Below are 18,887 nucleotides of genomic sequence, written 5' to 3'. Positions count from 1 at the left end.
TTACAACAAGCTGGTGTAACACTTTCAACCTCAACCTAAGTAAACATTCAAACTCCTCAATTTAGAAGCAAGCCTGCAGAGGAATATCATAAAGAAAGCTTTACTAGTGAAGTATTTAGTTAATAAAATGCAGAAAAACTAAATACTATGCTTTCTGGCCATTTGGAAATAAAAACCAAACAAATGAGCAGGGAACTTCTTGTGTGTATTTACCTTATTTTTTTGCAGGTTTATAAGCCCCCCCCTACTGCAAGTTGGTTTGCAACTAGCAAAGTGTTCTTTTGCAAACATATATGGTACTAAAAGAGGACTTGATTCAGATCTGAGATAGAAGTCATCAAGTTAAAAAAAAAAAAAAAAAGACAACAACAAAATAAACAAAAACCCAAACACACAAAACCAAACCACAAAACAAGAATTATATAATCTTTTAATTGTATTGTCATTTCATTGTACCCTCTTCAAACAAAAATATCACTTGAAAGACATCCAGTTCCCTTATTCTGTTGCACTATACATGTTATGCAAATAAGAGCTAGGGTGGCATACAAAACAAATGTTGTTCTGGCTTTTCAAAACAGTTGAAAGAAGCAGAAATTTAAAACATAGCTGGGAATTTACAGCCACAGAAGAACTTTGTAAATGACTGGTTAAATATGAAACACAGATGCAAAGGGGGAAGGGAAGCTGGGAAAGAAGAGGGGACAACAAATTTCCAGTTTGATGCTGAAGAAAGAAAATCCCTAACACCTGTACACAAGTATCAACACGCTCAGTATTTACAGTCTGAGCATTACCAATGTTACAGATAAGCAACGTACTAAAAAAATAACTTAAAAAAAGCTATACAAATTGTACTTATAAATACTATATCTTTAAAACTAGTTACGTAGTGTAGGCTAAAAAAATGTTCACAGTTACTCTGGAGAGAGCTGTATATATATATATATTGCACAGTAAAAAAGTTCATTCAGTATACCATGTGTAAACAATTTTTATCTTCTTTGGCAATTTCAGAACTTAGAGGAGTATTTGCCATGAGCAAAAGCACTTGGGTACAAGGCACATCAAAAGCTTTTAAAGCTGCAAGATAAATCCATCTGACACTTTCCAGTTAGCACTGTCATTCTCTTTAGAAAAAACATTTACCTATCAGTTCAGAACAACACATTCTACAAGTATAACTCAGAGGTCTCGTGACAAACACATCAGCTGTTCTTGGCTGTTATTCGACAGTAACAGATTTGGCCAAATTTCTTGGAAAGTCCACCTAGAATGAAGAGACAGACTTTCAGTATGACAGAGTAATACTGACATTCTGCATTTGACAGTTCATTTAGTGTGCTCTTTCAGACTTCCTAATGAGTTCTGCTTTATTCTAGACACATTAACACACACACAACAGGCTATAGATCTGCAGATAATGACTCGCAGCTGAATTCATCTGTGCTTCCAAAACCCGCCTAACAAATACATATTTGTTTTGCACAGGGTACCTTTCCAAAGCAGTCATCACTATCAAACTGACACACCAACACATCAACAAACCAAGCTGTGCAAAGCACTGACCTATTTTAGGTTAAACTACAATATCACATTTCAAGACTGAGCTCTCTGAAAAAGTCCCATTTGCACTCTTAACTAATCAAACTAAGCAAAAGAGCTTTAAAATTTTTTTAGAAGGATACTAATTTAAAAATACAAAACTGAAGAATTGGCACTGAAATGCCACCTCTATAACCACACTCACTATGAACTTCACTAGCTATTTTCATAGCTATCTCTTAGATATGCCATATAACTGGGTCTCTCACTTTACACTGGTAGGAGGAAGTTCAAAACGGCACTAAATGGAGTGTTAAATATAGAAAACGCTTACATCATATCCTCTGAGAACAGCCAGGTGGAATGAAAGCAACTGAAGAGGAATGACACTCAACACTCCTTGAAGGCAGTCAACTGTATGAGGTAGCTCAATGGTTTTGTAGGCAAATTTTGAGCTTTCAGTGTCTTCTTTAGAGCACAGAATGATTGGACGACCCTAAAAATAAAATTTTGCATTGTTAAGTGAACAGCTAGCCTAGAACTACTTCGAAATATTGTTCATAGCATGCCTACACATGTTTGAAGACACTCAATTAGCTAACAAAGGCAATACCAGTCTTGCATAATGGCTCTTGACTTTCACTATAATTGTAAGACTTGAATGTTTTCACCCTGTGGAGTTTTAATATTATTCCATTTGCTTCAAAACAGAAAAACCCCAAAACAAACAAACAAGCCATATGAAATCAGTTTTCACTGCTAATGTTAACCTGTAATAACAACCTGCAATGCAGATATAGCATCTTATTTATAACTTGATAATTAAAAATAATCAGCAGTACGTCCCTTTCCAGATGCACAGTCAGCAGCAATACAGTGTGCACAATCTCTTTTCCTGTGACATGGTATAAGTTGATTAGTTAAACACCATACCTGCCGAGCAGTGACCTGTTGCAGAGCATTCTGGCACTTGGTGAAACAAGGATCCTTCATTATCACCATGATAACAGGCATTTGTTTATCTATTAGGGCTAAGGGCCCATGTTTCAGCTCACCAGCCAGGATACCTTCCGAGTGCATATAGGTGATTTCTTTTATTTTCTAAAAAAAATGAAATGCCTCAAATTATTACTAAATCAGCTGAGAAATGACAGCCACAAGAAGCAAAACACCAAGGCTGGACCTCTGCCACTTAAATACATGTACCCAGTATCAAGTATTAGTGAAAACACATGGGTGTCTGCTGGGATTTCTAGCAGGCTGTGGGCAGCAGCAGAGCTCGCCCATGCACATGGAGTGACCAACAGGAATTTTAAGAACCAAACACCCAGCACAACCTTGGCTACTGCAGTCTACCTTTAACACATCAAACTCCTCTGAGAAATGGGTATGTGTCCATTTTACCAGAGTGTTCATAACATAATTCATGAGTTTCCTGCATGAGCATCTCTTCTCAACATCAGCACTTAAATCAGCAACTTAAATTGTTAGTTTCTTGTTTTTAAACAGACTCATTAAACACTGTGTTTATTATGTGAAACAGCAAACTGGTATCATATCCAGGTTCACCCTATGTATGTGTTGAATTAAATGCTCCTAGATATAGATAGCAGTTTTACTGCAGAATAATCAAATTGTAATGAAATATTAGAGATAAACTATGCTGCAGAAGCCACAAAATCTCTTTTTCAAGAACATTAAACAATATTGAGAAGTTCCTACCAAAGCTCCTTCCAGACAAGTGGCATAATTATACCCACGACCCATAACCAGCAATGATCTTTGTTTGTACAGTTCAAGAGCCAAATCATGTATCTTCTCATCCAAGGACAAGACTTCTTTAATCATTTCTATTGAGGCACAGAAAAAAAAAAAAATTTAACTGGAAAAAATAGTTCACTTGTAGTAGAATGTTCTAATTATCTAATAGAATAAATACACTTAATACAATTCAACCATTAACTTAGAAACTTTGACTGCAGTTTAAGGATATTTTCTCCAGCCTTACAGTAATAAATTTAAAGCAACTATTGGTTTAAGCAGTGCTCATACATCCCATTTGAATTTCTAAAGGAAGTTGTGAAACATCCATTTGAAATTCACCTTGAATTAGTTTCCTTTTATCCACCCTGATTTAAAGTGGGAGGCTTAAAATATTTCTAACCACGAATTTAGGAGATCAAGTAATATTTCTCATACAAAACTACCTTATTGTAATTAGAAAACCCAACCCATGAAAATTCCAATCTTCCTGCCAAGTTTCTTGGAAGGGCGCTTGTAAAATTGGCAAATAGTGCAGAAATTAACAGTCCATTTTTCTCATATTGTCTGCCTTTCAGTATGAGGGGGAGAGTGAAACTTAAATGAGAAAGAAATATCCCTGAGTAGTATTTTACACTGCCAACATCCCCTACGCCTCCTCAAACCCAAAATATCAATATACCTGGCAATGATTTTAGTCCAGTTATGATTTCCTGTCTCCTTTTCTGCAAGGAAATTCTGTCTTCAGACATCATTAGGCCAAACATTACAAGAGACACGAATTGGCTGGTATAAGCCTGCAGACAAAATAAAAACATTTAGCAGCTAATTCTGCAGAGAGTGAATATGATCTCAGTTTGAAATGCTGCAATTAAAATTTTAATTGTATTCCACAGGGCTGAAGGATGAAAGTCAAACACTGAACAGCAATTACCTTTGTGCTTGCCACACCTATCTCAGGTCCTGCATTGATGTGCACACCACAGTCAGTCTCCCTGGATATTGAACTTCCAACTGTGTTTGTGATGCCAACTGTCAGAGCACGACGTTCTTTACAGTACCTCAAGGCCATGAGTGTATCTGCAGTTTCACCTGGAAAACATTCACATCTTGACTTCAGGTTGGCGAGGATAATAATGATTCCTGAAAAGCATGAAATTCTACACAAGTGTGTTCTAAATAACTGTATCCACACTTACACGATGCAAAGATGCAAGCAATCTTACAGCAGTCACTCAACAGCAAATGCAGCTCACCTGACTGGCTTATAAAAAAGCACACATCATCCCTGAATACAGGTGTGTTTCTATCCAGGAAGTCACTGGCAAGTTCCACCATCACTGGTAATTCAGTTAATTCTTCCAGGACTTGTCGAGTCTGTATTCAAGCAGCACACAGTATTTGTTAATATTGCCACCTGCTAACATTTGGACATTTTACAAGTCAGAGAAAATCTAAATGGATTCTTATTAGAAAAGCTGGTAATTAGAGCTCACCAGAGCTTTAAAAACCAAGGTGGAAAAAGTTAACTTCTAGCATGGTAGGTAATGGCATTGGAGCATTAATAAAGAATGTAGCACTAAGGAAAACTAAATAAAACAGTGAGACCCCTCAATGAAAGACAGAGTTTGAGATGGAAGAAAAAGCAGATGAAGGGCTGTTGTCTGAAACCCCAGCAATTAAGTTAAATGTGCATTTCAACCAAGGCTGGGAACATACAGCCACTGCAGCGTGGTAACTGGTCCCACAGCCAATAATGATCAGTCTTCGGCATCTTCTGATTTCCTTCAAGTGATCCTTCAGCCCCCCCAGCAGAACTGCAAACAAATAAATACACATATATCAATGGTGTGTTTAATTTTCTAGATAGCATGTTTACAGATTTCAAACTTAGTGCAGTTTGAAGGGCTGTTCTCAGTTACCTGTGCTGCTCTCAAAGTTCACCCTGCCTCTCATTGTGTTGACAACTGATTCTGGTTGTTCAAAAATTTCCTTTTGCATGAAGGCACTGAAGTTACCTATTTACAAAAACATGACATGGCAATGCTTAGCTTTGTTATTTTAAGTCTATTCCAGTTACAAAGAGAACTTTTAAGATGACCTGTGGTAACAAGCTAACTTGACTGTGTAAGCTTAAACAAAAGCTTAGAACAGGCAAGAAGAAAGGAAGGATGGATAGTTCACTCTGGTTGGTTGGTTCCATCTCCCAGCACTGACAAGGTAAATAAATTCCTTCATAAGGAAACTGCTCTGTTCCACTTCAATTATTAATTTACAGTAAAACTTTGCCAACAACGACAACATGCTAACATTATTATATTTTCACTAAATACTGAAATGAATAGAAGTATCTATGACTTTTCCAAGGCTAAAATAGGTAGGGTCCCAGACTGTCCATTCTCACTTAGTCTCAAAACTTGGAATTGTCAGCTCCCAGTACAAACAGCCTGAATAAAAAGTAATTTTCACAACCAATTAGCAGTTTTCTGCCTCATCTACTGCATAAACAGTAACTGTCCATCTTTGGTGATACTCATTTACAGATGTTTCAACCCACCCTTCATGATTTGCTGCAATTCCATCTGCAGGGTCTGGATGGCCCGGGAAGGATCATCACTAGCTGAACGCTCCAGACGGTGAATTGAGAGTTTCCCATCAGTTACTGCTGCAATGTCATCATCTTCTAAGAAGATCACTCTGTTGGTGTGCTCAATGATAGCACTACAGAGAAAAAAAACAGAAGCAAGACAAACCTGACACGTCAGAATTGGTAACAGCAAAGCAATTAAATATGCCACAAGAGCATTTCCAGCCTTGCTTTGCTCTTCCTTTCAGACATAACTACAGACAGAGCCATCCTAAAGGCAATGGCTCCATCTGCTGCTCCTTCTGCACTCTCACAGCAACCCACAGCAGGAGGCTCAGGAACCACTGCTGCTCTGAAGTGGCCTCCCAGGGTCCCTGATGGATCCTGCTAAGGTCACACTCTTGTTTCCAGGTAAATGTGTGCCTGATGTCCAGGTTCCTGCCAAGCTTGGAACTGCACCGCTATTTTACTCCTCTGATACCTGAATTAAAGACATCACGACCCTGACTAACCTATAGTCTGCCCAAATGCTCAGCTGATAAGTGCCCATTTGTACCCAAATTACTTTCCTACACTGGATGTATTTCACATAGGGGTCAGCAACTGGCAGATACTGCACTTCTGAAGGTTTGTCAACAGCATTTGAACTGCAAACATTTTTTTGAGCATCTGAGCCTGGGGGCTTTCTGATGTTACCTGGATTAAAAGCTCTTCTTTCAGAAAGCCACAAGACAGCATAAGATTTCCAGAACTCACTTTTAAACAAAAAACCAGTATTTTCAGAAAAGTTGAAGTATTTTACTACCTTGCATCTGAAGCAAAGAAGAATTCTACTGCCTTATCCCCAACAGCATGAAGGCAGGTTGAGCTGTCCAGTCTTTTCATTCGGGAATTGCAGATGTTCTTCACATTCTCAATGTTGCCTATTAAAGAAATGAGACGTTCTAAATGCAAAACCAGTTCTGTTCAAGTTAAGATTACAGACTATACAGGTTTGGGTATCACAGTTACAGAAATAGTTTGGGGGATGGGACTTTTACATGAACTACACATTCAGTAGTATAAAAATACCCTCAGCCAAGAAGCTATTTCAGGCATCGGCTGGTAGCTTTATGGTACAAGAACCAATTAACCTAATTTCTCATCATAAAGTAACAGTAATTTTAGTTCTTAAAAATAATGTATTTTGATTTATCAACTTACATGTTCTATACAAAACAGGAATCTGTTCAGTTGAGAGTTTGTACTTGCTCCTAACCCCAATGAGCAAAGGACTGCCTCTCCTACAAAAAGCAAAACACTCCAGTTCATAAAGAAAAATGTGCATACAAAGAGGTTACAGGACATCTGTGAAGCTGAAAAGACAATATCCCATCTAGCTTCCTAAACAGGAAGAGCCTCCTTCAACCACGATCCTAAGGCCATTACATGTCAGGTGTTATATAAACTTGGTTCTTCTGCAAGATTCACCAAATATTATTATATGAGTAAGTACCATGTGCTTGGTGATTCTTTACCCATAAACTACATCCAGGTATAGGAAATTGTATATGAACCAGCTCTTTTCTTTCCAGTAATCAGAAAACAGCTTAGTACAGGCTCCAAATTGAAACTAAGTTTACTTTGCCTCTAAAGTGAGACAACAATAAACTCCCGTGCTCTTTAGAATTGAAATACTGTTACACTCTTTAGCCTTTCAAACTCAGAAACATCAACCATCACTACTGCACCTCTGAAACTGTAGAATATTAAGACCATTTTTTAACTATCTGGGTTACATGTCACTTTGAAGACCTTATTAAAAAAAAATCACAGGAATAAAAGAACAAGTCACACTCAGATTACAAGATTAGCTTCTCTTAAATCCCTCAGCCCTAAAAACCCAAACCTGAACCACATATAGAATAGTTCATTTCAGAAGATGTTCTCCAGTTGGAGTGATGGTACAGCTGGCTTTTTCACAATTTCAATGTAGTCTTATTTTAGACCACAGAAGCAATGGGCTTTTGGGTTGTAACATAAAACAGTCTTTATTCCCACGTCTACATCACTTGCTATGTTAATATCTTTACATTTCCTGAAAGTTGTTTTCCAAGTCATAAATAAAAGTAGAAGTTCCACAGAAAGACACCATAAATGCTATGACAGCTATAGAACACTATTTGTATAACCTGTTACTATGTCTTTTAGCCAACATGAATATACTTATCTCAGTCTTTACTCAATGGGAATTAAAACTGAGTAATATCCCTTCTCTCTCCCCTTTTTGATATAGGAAAAATGTTATCACACTCTTAATACAAATTTAGAAACACTAGATACACTGAGATTCTTTATTGACTCGCTGAGTTTTGGTTAATTAAGCACTTTAAACATCAATATTTTAGTATCTTTAAGAGATGCTGGCTTTTTTTTTTACCTAATAAAAAGCATGCATTATGTATAAAATGGACTTTTACTAACCTGGTAGCAACAGCTTCACCTGGGTAATGGATGCTCTTGAAAACCAATGCAAAAGCACCTTCCTGGAAACCATGAACACAGAGGAGAAAAAAAAGATCCTAAACAACTTATCTCAAATAGTTGCATCTCATTAAACTGGGGCCCCTCTCTGAAGAGGCACTGAAGGAACTGCTATCAGGAATCTCATCCTGGAGGGCAAACTGCACCTTTAAAGGAATTGGCTGTGGAGCAGAACAAGCTGACGTGCACATTAACAGTGCAGCAGCTGAAAGATCAGGAAGCGAGCACTTAGCCTTTCTTTATAAATAAAAACAATAACTTCTAATGCAAAGGTTATGAAAATGTCAGAGATGTTACTCATAATCAACATGAAGAGTGTTAGACATTTACTTTCAGTCAGACCTTCAATCAGAATTTGCATGTAGAGCATTACCATGCAGTTTCAACTAAAAACCTGGAGTTACTATTTCTAGTTGAAGCAGCAAATTCTCATTAATGTATTTCAAAAACAAAACACACAAAAAATCCATAACACCATAAAAAAAAATCAAAAATAACTCTATAGTACTAACAGAGCTGGCAAAATCCTGGAGGAGGATTCCCAAAGCAGGAGCCAAGGTCCCCCCACCCTGCAAGCAGGACAGAGATGGTGACATTCCCTCCTCTCACAGGGCTCCACTGAGAGCACTCTGCCCCTGTTCTGGGGTCAGGTGAAGCCTCCCTTCCCCTCAGCTCTGGGGCTGCACTGCTGTTCCCTCTTGACCCACAAAGGCCTCGACTTCGTGTGGATTCCAGCCCCGCTCCAAGGAATCCTACAGAGCTGCTTTAAAGAGGAGACGGGGAGGTGAAAAGAGTGTAAGAAACTGCAGGAAGGGGAGGGAAAACATCTGCCCGGAGACTGGGGGAGGAAACAAAGCCAGCTTTCTCCAAGTTTGCAATGCATCTATCAAAGTTTTTAAGCATTCACATACTGAGTAACAGTAGATTCCCACTTCACAGTTTGGAAACTAGTCCAGCTTCTTAGATCTATTTCCAAATAGGAGAGCCAAGGCATTGGCCAAACTTGAATCACAGCAGTGTTTCAACACGATCAGAATAACCTTTAAGAACACACTGCCATTTATGAGAGACTTTAACCCCCAGAGGCTCCTATTAATTTTTTTTTAAGTTAAACTGCTTTATTAAAAAGCTGCATTAACTTCTTGCTAAAAAAACCAAACCAAGACAAAACAAAAAACTCAACAAACAAAACCCACTGTTACTGCAATTTAAAGATTTAACAGTGAAAAGCCTTTAAAGTCTCCAAAATTTTAGTATCATTTCTTGGTCTATTAAGCATTGTTTAGAAGCCTAAAAGTGTTATTTGCAGCACCTTCTAAGAACTCCTGCAGAGGATCTTAATGCATAAGGCAGAATGCTAAGGAACCCCACAAGTAGCTTATACTGTGGTACAGGAAAAAAAGTAATTTTCCACTTACCAACTGTTGAATAACTCTCTCTACCAAGGCTGAAAAGCTGGTGTCTTCACTTTCTCTGTTGTCATACATGTATTTGATCAATTTGGGGATTGTTTCTGTATCCGTTTCAGATTCAAATTCATAGCCTTTGCTCTCCTGAAATATCATATAGAAGGGTAAAAATTGTGTCCATCCTCAGGCCAGAAATGCTGAAGGGCCTCTCAGCTGCCTCCCACCAGAAACTGCAGAGTCAGACAGCTCGGAGCACTACATTGGACCAGTGGATACAAATCACTACAGATAAAATACAAGGACTTATTGTGCCATAGATAATCTTTGGGAAATACTGTAATAAGACACGTAGTAAGACTTGCTTAGCATCTGTCAAGCCCCAAGAGACAGGAGGGAGCCCACTCCACACACCCTCTCAAGGAATTTCAGCACAAACTGCTACTCTACTCATAAATACTTTGCATTTAGGATTACAGGAACATATTGCATGTACTAGCTCCTGAGCATCTTTATTAGGCAGACTCTTTCACACAGCTTTTTTATAGATTATATCAAGAAACTTGAATTCAAGTTCCACCAAGGTCATGAAAGATCAGATGATACTTTGGAGGAGTATTAATGTTCTAGTTTTAGAATCAAGTTGCCACAAACTCACCAGAAATTTTCTCAGGTCCTTATAGTTTGTGATGATTCCATTATGGATGACAACAAATTCTAAGAGAAAAAAATATGTGTATGTAGTCATGAGCAATGAAAAATTAAGATATTTAATTCAGAACACAAAATTACAAGGGGAAAAAAGCTTAGAAGTACACTTGAAACTATAGCTATAGCTTCAGACCTACAGTTTATCACAACATGGACAACAGAAAGCAGAAGCCTACAAATTCTAAAAGCATACAAAGGCAGTTCCAAATTAAGAGAGTTCTAAACGACACCCAGTAGAAGAGCACCAAGCCATCTCAAGTAAAGAATGATTTGAAATCTCCCTTTTCTGGCCCCATATTGACACATTTCTATTTTCAGTCTCACCTTTCAAAACAAGAATGTTGTACTTCAATTAACATGCAATTTTCAGAGAACAGATCTCATTAATTTTTAGTGTTACTTTGGCCTGAGAAGAGGCTGTTTTATACATGTTTAAGCTAAATAGAAAGGCAACAGCTTAGCCCTAGTACAAAAAATAGATATCATAACAATAGTGAGAACCTATGTGCTCTGTGGATTGAATTATTTCAGATCCATCTGGTTTGAGTGCTCCAGAGATTACATACCATTCCTTTTATCTGATCTCTGAGGGTGACTGTTTATTGCGCTTGGTACTCCGTGGGTCGCCCAGCGAGTGTGAGCAATTCCAAAATGTGTTTCAAAATCTGTTTTTGAATCCAGGTCATCTTGTTCTATACAGGAGAAATTCAGTTTACTGAATAATTAATGTTGCCTCTCTCTCTCTCTCTCTCTCTCACACACACACACACACACACACGATTAGTAAAACACAAAGAGAATTCCTACAGGCAAAACTCTAAAAGCTATCTTCTGGCTTTTTTTTTAAACCATTTGCTTTCTTGACATTACACTTCAGAAAGTTCAAGCTACTGTGATTAAAACCTTGCTTGCCAAGACTTGAGCGTTTTTAGCCAATACTAACAGCCAGGCTAACAGACCCCATTACTACAAATTATAATGTAAATGTATTAAAACACAACTTCAGCTTTTCACAGATGGAAGCACTGCATAAAGCAGATTGTGATGACAGCCAGCTGCTTAAATGGTTGTAAATTCTGTCAGAGTGCACATTTCAGCCATGCAGCACAGAAATCACATGAGTAAAGCACCAAGGACACCCAGGTTTGGAACAAAGGAGCAACCAAAAGAAGGGAGTATAGACTGACAACTTCACAGTGCTATATCTGAAGGTCAGCTTGCTTTTTGAGCACAGATTTGAGGGGCACAAAAAATTCAGCTGCTTGGACTCCCCAATGCAGTTATTGCTGACACGAAATCGTAACTGCAATTTTATGGTCTGACTTTCTGCTGAGATGCAGATGGTATCTGACTGGGAGGCCAAAGTAAAGGGGTCATTTTTAACACTTACTGTACAGCTCTTCTTCCAGGGCCTTTACTTTTCCTCTTTTCTTAACTAGTTTGATGAATCTTTCTTTATCTTCATTATTATTTCCATCAATTGCCACTCCTACAGCACAGGACATAGTCATTAAGTGTTATTTAAAGCATGAAGTACACTAGAATAAGGAAAAGGCTGAGAAAATACAGGCTCACACCACTGAAATGAGTATTTTTAAATTACCCTTTAAAGGGATATATTTGAAGTCTGTTACTTGACCTGTGCATGTTCAGATGAAACTACATCAAGTCTATATCCATTGCACAGATTAAAACATACATGAGCCATCTCAATTGTGTTTGACAACAGACTGAAATACCTAGCCTGATGAAATGAGCCAACTCAAATTTAATACAAATTTAATCTTCCCCATCCTTCACTGGGATTCATATGCACAAAAAAGGCTGAGGCACAAACTACATGGCCCTATATAGAGATCTTCTTCCACACCCTGTTTGTTTTGCTTATGTGTACTAACCTCAACCATCTAATTACAGAGCTAAACACCCAGTTTTAAGTCCTGAGGAAAGCTGTAGCACTCCAAGAACCAAGCTAATTAGTTCTGATCTGTTAATCTGTAGAATAAAGAAAGAAAAATCCAAGATGCCAGACACTGAAAGCACCCAAAAAAGTCATGGAACAAACTGTTGGTTGCTAAAATTAATTTGTTGAGTTCGTTAACATACCTGCAGAGTCATATCCTCTGTATTCCAGTCTCTGTAATCCTTTTATCAGGGTTTCATATATTTCCTTCCTAGTGCGAGGCACTCTGTAGTTTAGATAAGCAAAAATTCCTGTTTAAAGTGAAAAGAGGAAGGAGGGGGAAAAAGAAGCAAAGGCTTTTAAAAAAAATTTTCACCACTCCAGTCTCGATTTAAAACTCTTTAAAACTAGTATCAGGGAGAAATCCTAGGGGCACCCAACCTCCCATTTAGTACAATTCCTCCTAATGCATTTTTAAATGGAAAGAATTCAAATACAATAAAGGACTCAGAAGCCTCATTTCAGCACAAACTCTACTGGAAAGTTTCACTCTCCTCATGTTACCCACCAAGAGTTAAACAGTTAGGAGAGGTTAAAAAAATTCTACTTTTCATGAAAACCACAGCTGAAAATGGGAACATTGTGATCTATTTCATATCCAGACATTCAAAGAAGGAATATATTCACCAGTACTAACACAAGGAGACTTTTGTAATCCAAGTCATGGCCTTAAATACCCATGGGTAGGTACAAGGCACAACATCTATTTCTGAAAGGCTCCAGCTTAATCCTGTATACAACAGTCACTTCAGCAGAAAAAGAATGGAGAAGAAAACATGAGGAAAGGGCAGAAGTCAACAGGGTAGGCCAACAAAGGAAAGAAACAGAAGGTACAAAACAGGGTCACCCAAAACACAAGCACTCCCCCCGTGCTGCCTCAGCACAATCCCGCCTGCCAAAGCCAGCCAGGCACACGAGAGCCCTGTGCCTGCCCCGTGTCAGCTCCTCCAGGGGCATCGCAGGCACAGAGCCGTGAACTCACTCCCTGCCTACTCGGCAAACAGAGCCTGGAAGAGCCTGAGAGTCTGATCCCTCTTCTCTTGAATAGACCAGTCATCAACCAAGAAGAGGCTTTTTTAGTTTGGGGTTTGGTTCTCCACCCTATTTTTTTTTTTTTTTCTGGAAAGCAAAAGTACAGTGGCATTTTCTTGTTAGAAGGATGTTGAGGATGTTGTTTTATCTTTAGAAAAGGTGTAATAAAAGAGTCACCTGCAAAGGAAAACACAGCCATTCCTTTTCGCTGCCTACTGCTCTTCCTGGGATTCTGATATTTATATGGATACATTAGGCCCTTTTATTAACTCTTGCAAATCTGTATCCCAGTAAAACAGAAACAACTAATTTCACTGTTTCAACAGTTTCTCCAAGCAACAAGTCAGGACTGGAGACTACAGTTAGAAAAAAGCCAGACTTTAAGAGCTCAACAGATAAGCAGTTCAGACGAGTGTTTTAGATAGAGAAAGCCTTTGTTTGAAATTTAACACCCTCTTCCCCCTCAATTAAGGCTTTTGAACTGTAAATGGCCATAGTGAAGAAGCTGTTATAATGATACACCAATAAATCTCCCTTATAAATATTGCTGTGAATTTGGTTACTCCACTGGTTTATAAGCTATTAAAACTGCTGATTTGACAGTGAGACAAAGAGAGTATTGCATTTGCCTCTGAATGTTTTGGAAGGATTAAAGGGTGGATAATACTTTTCTACTTCAGAAGTGAGATTTATGAGGAGCTCAGCCTAATTATTTCTGGTGCATCCAACATTAACAGAGACATTAAGACAATAGTTGCATTTAAGGAGGAATTTGGGAATTTGAACTGCTTAATACTGTTCTTCATGGATGCTTTGAAAAATAATGCCTCTTGTTATAAGCAGTCACTTCAGACTGAGAGTCTGTTGATCATTTTTCCAGATAGATATTTACCGTTCTCTGGCACTAACCACCAACCTCAAGAACAGCATTCTTCAATTTCTTCAATACAAATTTCTCAACATCATTCCAAAACATTGCCACACACCTCATTCCAGATCCAGCTCTACTTTCTAGGCCAGATTTCACAAGGAATTTAAGCCTCAACATCCTTGTATGTTCCATGTGGCATCTTTCACTACACAGAGCTCCAGGAAGAACCTTCCTCTGGGACCGTCCTTACAATGCTACCAGTGTGCTGCAATTGTTAAAAAGATCCTTGTTTCAGGGAATTGTAGCTGCACTTCCACACAAGTGCATTAGAAGATGCAGAAGTCACCAGAGGCCATTTAAAATGAAAACAATTGCAGCAGCCTGACTTCAAAGGACATGTTATAAACTCTTTCAGTTAAGAGAAATAAATCTTACTCTAAGCACTGAGAGTGACACTTTCACTAGTACGTTTCTGTTTCATAATTTATCCACTCGTATTTTTTCCCTCCTCCGTCATCATTTTGGCCAGATTTAAAGCACATTACTCAAGTCGTGTAGAAACAACTTCTGATAAAGACTCCTTGTAACTTAATTCTTTCTGGACACACACCAGTATGACTGAATCTCAGTTGAATCATACTTATGATAAGAGTTTTGTGAGGCTAACAAGTTACTTTATGATGGCCTCCCCAAGGTATTAGATGCTGTTTCCAGATCTTGCTTCCCTAAGAAGACTCAAAAACATAAAATCCAGGAAAAGCACCCAGTAAGTGTTTTACTTGGACACTGGCCTCTTGATCTGAATGTTAAATCCAGTTTATAACTTTCCATAATTACAGTTTGCTTAGAAGGATGAACTAGGTCAATCACATATGCCTTACCTTTAGAAGCAGATATTAAAAACAGAAACAGAAGGTTGTTAAAACATTACTAAAACCAGCTTCAATCACGTGCAGACACTGAAAGCAAGGCTCTCCCTTTACATGCCTTTAGAGCTTCCCCTTTCAGGATTACAAGCAGAGCGTCGAAGAGGAAAAGTAAATTGAGTATTTTTCGTGGGAAAATTCCACAAGAACTCTTGCAATTGCAAGACTTCACCAAAATCAAGAAGGGGGCAGCCTATACTTTAGGTTGGAACAAAATTTTTTATTTTTTGAAAAATAAAATTATGCCTCTCTTGGGGTAAGCACATTGTTGATGCCAGAAACTTAGCTTTGAGAGAGTCTCAACTTCATATCCTGATGAAAATAACTTTGATTTAAAATGGGTAGATCATCAGTCTAAGTACATCTTGACTGTTTTTTAAACCCTGAATACTTTTGCTTGAATACTTTTGCTATACTGTCTTCTTACATGTGAGAATGATAACATCTCAACTTTGCTTCCTTAGGAGCATGTTTATAGCACTATTTATGACCTATGTATTTTCAAAACATAATAAAAGGGCTATAAATCTTCACATGCTACCTGAAGCCAAAGAAAACACAATTGGGTGTATTATCAGCACTTAAACCTGGAAAGATATGAAAAAATAAAAACAACAACAAAAAAGTAATTTAGAAACTGCTGGTTGCAGTCTCAAGAACTCCTACACTCCCTACAGAGATCAGCATGGCAGGCTGGGGGATATCTTTCATGAAAAGAGATGTAATATAAAAGGTCTCTAAATGCTGATGGGAAAAAAACTAGCTCTGCTCTTACTTACCCTCCATGAACTGCTGCTCTTTGCCATTTCCATACTGAGTCACTTACTCCACCCCAAGTCGGACGTTTCACTGAACTCCTTGCACATTGTTAACATCCTCATTTCCCAATCAATACACAGCCCAGACACACAAAGTTTCTGATATTACCATTACCTGTCTCACTCAGTGGGAACACTTTAGGGTGTATCAGGCACTGAGCCAGGTCTCTCACCTGAAGGGCTTTTGTTTAGAAGACACCGAGTTTGTCTCACTGATAGTGATCTGTCACGTAGGAGCTCAAACAATAGGAGTTGAAACAATATCACCTCGTGTTTCCATTCAAGTGAAAGAGGATTCCTCAGCTCCTTGCTCTGTCTGAAGTTACAATTAAAAAGGATGTGGAGGCAGGGAAAAGATACCTAATTCCAAAAGTTCAATTTTAGGAGCAGTAACTCAATTCACTTAAAGTCTGCATCCCACAAAAGAGGTTTTGTTGATGACGACGACGAAGTACAAGTGCAAATTTTTCTACTTTCATCAGACCTGAGAGGATGTCAGGGACAGATAGGCAAAGTTTCACTAAACTTTCCTCCTTAACTAAATACAACTGCATTAGCAGCTTCTGAACCCACACTTTGATTTCAATCTGATCCAAAGCATATCTAAGCAACTGTATACACGGTGTAGGAATTATCTTTACCATCTCATCTTTATTAGGTACAATGACGTGAATAAACTCAAAACAGCTAAGAATTAAGCTCCTTCACTGCCTTTGTTTAAAAGCCACAAACTCTCCCTTATCGCCGCTGTTCGGAAGTGAATCACGATTAACCAATCCCTAGTCCTGGATTAGGAAAGACAGAGCCCAACGCCTCCCGTGCATCAGAGGCAGCGGGACCGGGAGCAGAGGTTAACCACGCACCCCGGGCACCCCTGGGGCAGCCGGGCGGTGGGAACGGGGCGATTTCCATCCCAAGAGCCGGGGACACGCCGCCAGGCACGGGGGGCTCGGGGACAGAGGAACGGAACAGCGATCGCCGCTCCTTGGGAGAACGGGCGGGCCGAGGAGCCTCACCTTCACCTGCCAGGCGCTCCCTGTCCTTCCCATCCCCCAAACGGACACAGCGGGGCCAGTCCCGAGCGAACCCGCAGCCCCGCTGGGCTCGGGACAAAGCGGCCGTGTCAAAGCTCGGCCCGCTCTGCCCGCGGCTCCGGCACTCACCGCACATGGTGGCAGCGCACGGTCCCTCCCGCTCCTGGCAAACGCGGCTGTGGCCGGCGCGGCCCCGCCGCCCGCGGCTCTTATAGCTCCGGTTGTAGGGCCGGGCCGGCCCTGCCTCCCCCGCCCCCTGCCCGGGCCCCCGCAGGGGCAGAGCTCGGCGGGGCCGCGGCCGCTCCCGCCCTGCCCGGCCGAGCTCCGCTCACGGGGAATCACGGAGTTATTAAGCTTGGAAAAGACCTCCCAGATCACCGAGTCCAGCCTTTGACCGATCACACCTGGTCGAACAGAGCACTAACTGACACGTCCAATCATTCCTTGAACACCTCCAGGGATCGGGATTCCACCACCCCCCCGGGCAGCCCGTTCCAATGCTTGCCATCCCCTTCCATGGAAAAATTCTGCCTGATGTCCAGCCTGAACCTTCTCTGGCACAGCTCTAGGCTACATCCTCTAGTCATGTCAAGACAGGATGAATCCCGTGTCCTCCTCAGGTCTGGTGACTCAGGCTGACACAGGGATTTCCGGGGTGACACGAACCCCAGAGAGACCTGGCTGTGTGACCATGGGTGGCACAAGGAGTTTTTTGTGCCCTGATTCTGGTTTTCCACCTCACAGTGCCATGAAAGGAGCAGGGCAGGCAGCAAAGCAGTCCATCCTGTTAGGGCAGCCCCTCTTGGAGCTGGGCAGGAGAAGGGATCCCCCGTCCTCCAGCCACAAGAATTTACAGACGCACTCAGCAGCTACCTGTGTCCGCACAGGCAGGACGGGGAGCTCCTGCCCCCGTGCTGAACGTGGTCACCAGGCTCACCTGAGGGAGAGCCTAAAATCCTGCTCAGCCCGTGGTCTCCTCCATGTATTTGGCAAGAAAGAAACTGCTCCAGGAGCCTTGTCCAGCTGCTGCCTCCTGGTCCAGGCTCTCTCCTGGGGGCAGGCACTGCAAGGAGGAGGAAGGCCATGGCCCCTGGCGCAGGGTCAGGTCTGCAGACATGGCCCATGCAGCGCCTCGAGCTTTATCTTCTTTTAAAGAAACTCATCTCTTATCTCAAAGAGCCTCCTCCAACCAAAAGGAATGAATGGCGGCTTTTAAAGCGAGCGAGCGCCTTGCAGCACATTTGGACTGACAGCGTTCACAGAGCAGCTTAAGCTATTATTCGAACAAACATGACTTTTAAAAATACACAACGTTTTACAAAATAGTTTCTTCCTCCTTATTACAAAGTACCAAAGTATTTTATAGACATGATCCTGGTTATCTCATAGAGTTCTTGAAATTCAAGTGCAAGGTGTCTTATTTAAGCTAGACTTTAATGGCTCTTTTCCTCTTGCATCTGTTTTTGCAGATAATTTTTTATCTAAATTAGTGATTCCCTCAAACTTTGTCACTTTTCATCTTGATGGAGAAGTTGAATGAAGGATAAAGACTGGAACATTAACATTTCAATTACAAAAAAAACCCCTTTTGTGCCACTTTAAGAAAGAGAAACTTTGCCTCAATTTTAAGGTAATAAACTATGTTTAAAATATTTTCAGGTCATAAAATTAAAGGTGTTTAAATTCTCTTTTAAATTAGTTTATATAAGG

At 40.0% G+C, this 18,887-nt stretch overlaps 1 protein-coding gene across 1 annotated transcript; it reads right to left on the bottom strand.

The window, feature by feature from the left end:
• Positions 1-439: 439 nt before the first annotated feature.
• GFPT2 (glutamine-fructose-6-phosphate transaminase 2) lies at positions 440-17,384 on the bottom strand. The gene is made up of 19 exons (XM_069029001.1): positions 17,307-17,384; positions 12,640-12,747; positions 11,924-12,022; positions 11,100-11,225; positions 10,481-10,539; positions 9,835-9,969; positions 8,357-8,418; positions 7,097-7,176; positions 6,699-6,816; positions 5,864-6,027; positions 5,229-5,324; positions 5,026-5,123; positions 4,563-4,683; positions 4,241-4,398; positions 3,989-4,103; positions 3,268-3,395; positions 2,479-2,646; positions 1,880-2,041; positions 440-1,270 (listed from the first exon to the last, which is right to left on the bottom strand). Exons 1-19 carry the CDS (start codon positions 17,311-17,313, stop codon positions 1,226-1,228), a joined length of 2,049 nt encoding a protein of 682 aa, XP_068885102.1. The 5' UTR covers positions 17,314-17,384; the 3' UTR covers positions 440-1,225.
• Positions 17,385-18,887: the final 1,503 nt, after the last annotated feature.

This window comes from Aphelocoma coerulescens, chromosome 13 (genome assembly GCF_041296385.1).
Source record: "Aphelocoma coerulescens isolate FSJ_1873_10779 chromosome 13, UR_Acoe_1.0, whole genome shotgun sequence".
In the NCBI taxonomy this organism is placed as follows: domain Eukaryota; kingdom Metazoa; phylum Chordata; class Aves; order Passeriformes; family Corvidae; genus Aphelocoma; species Aphelocoma coerulescens.
This window is presented reverse-complemented; position numbering and strand designations above follow the sequence as displayed.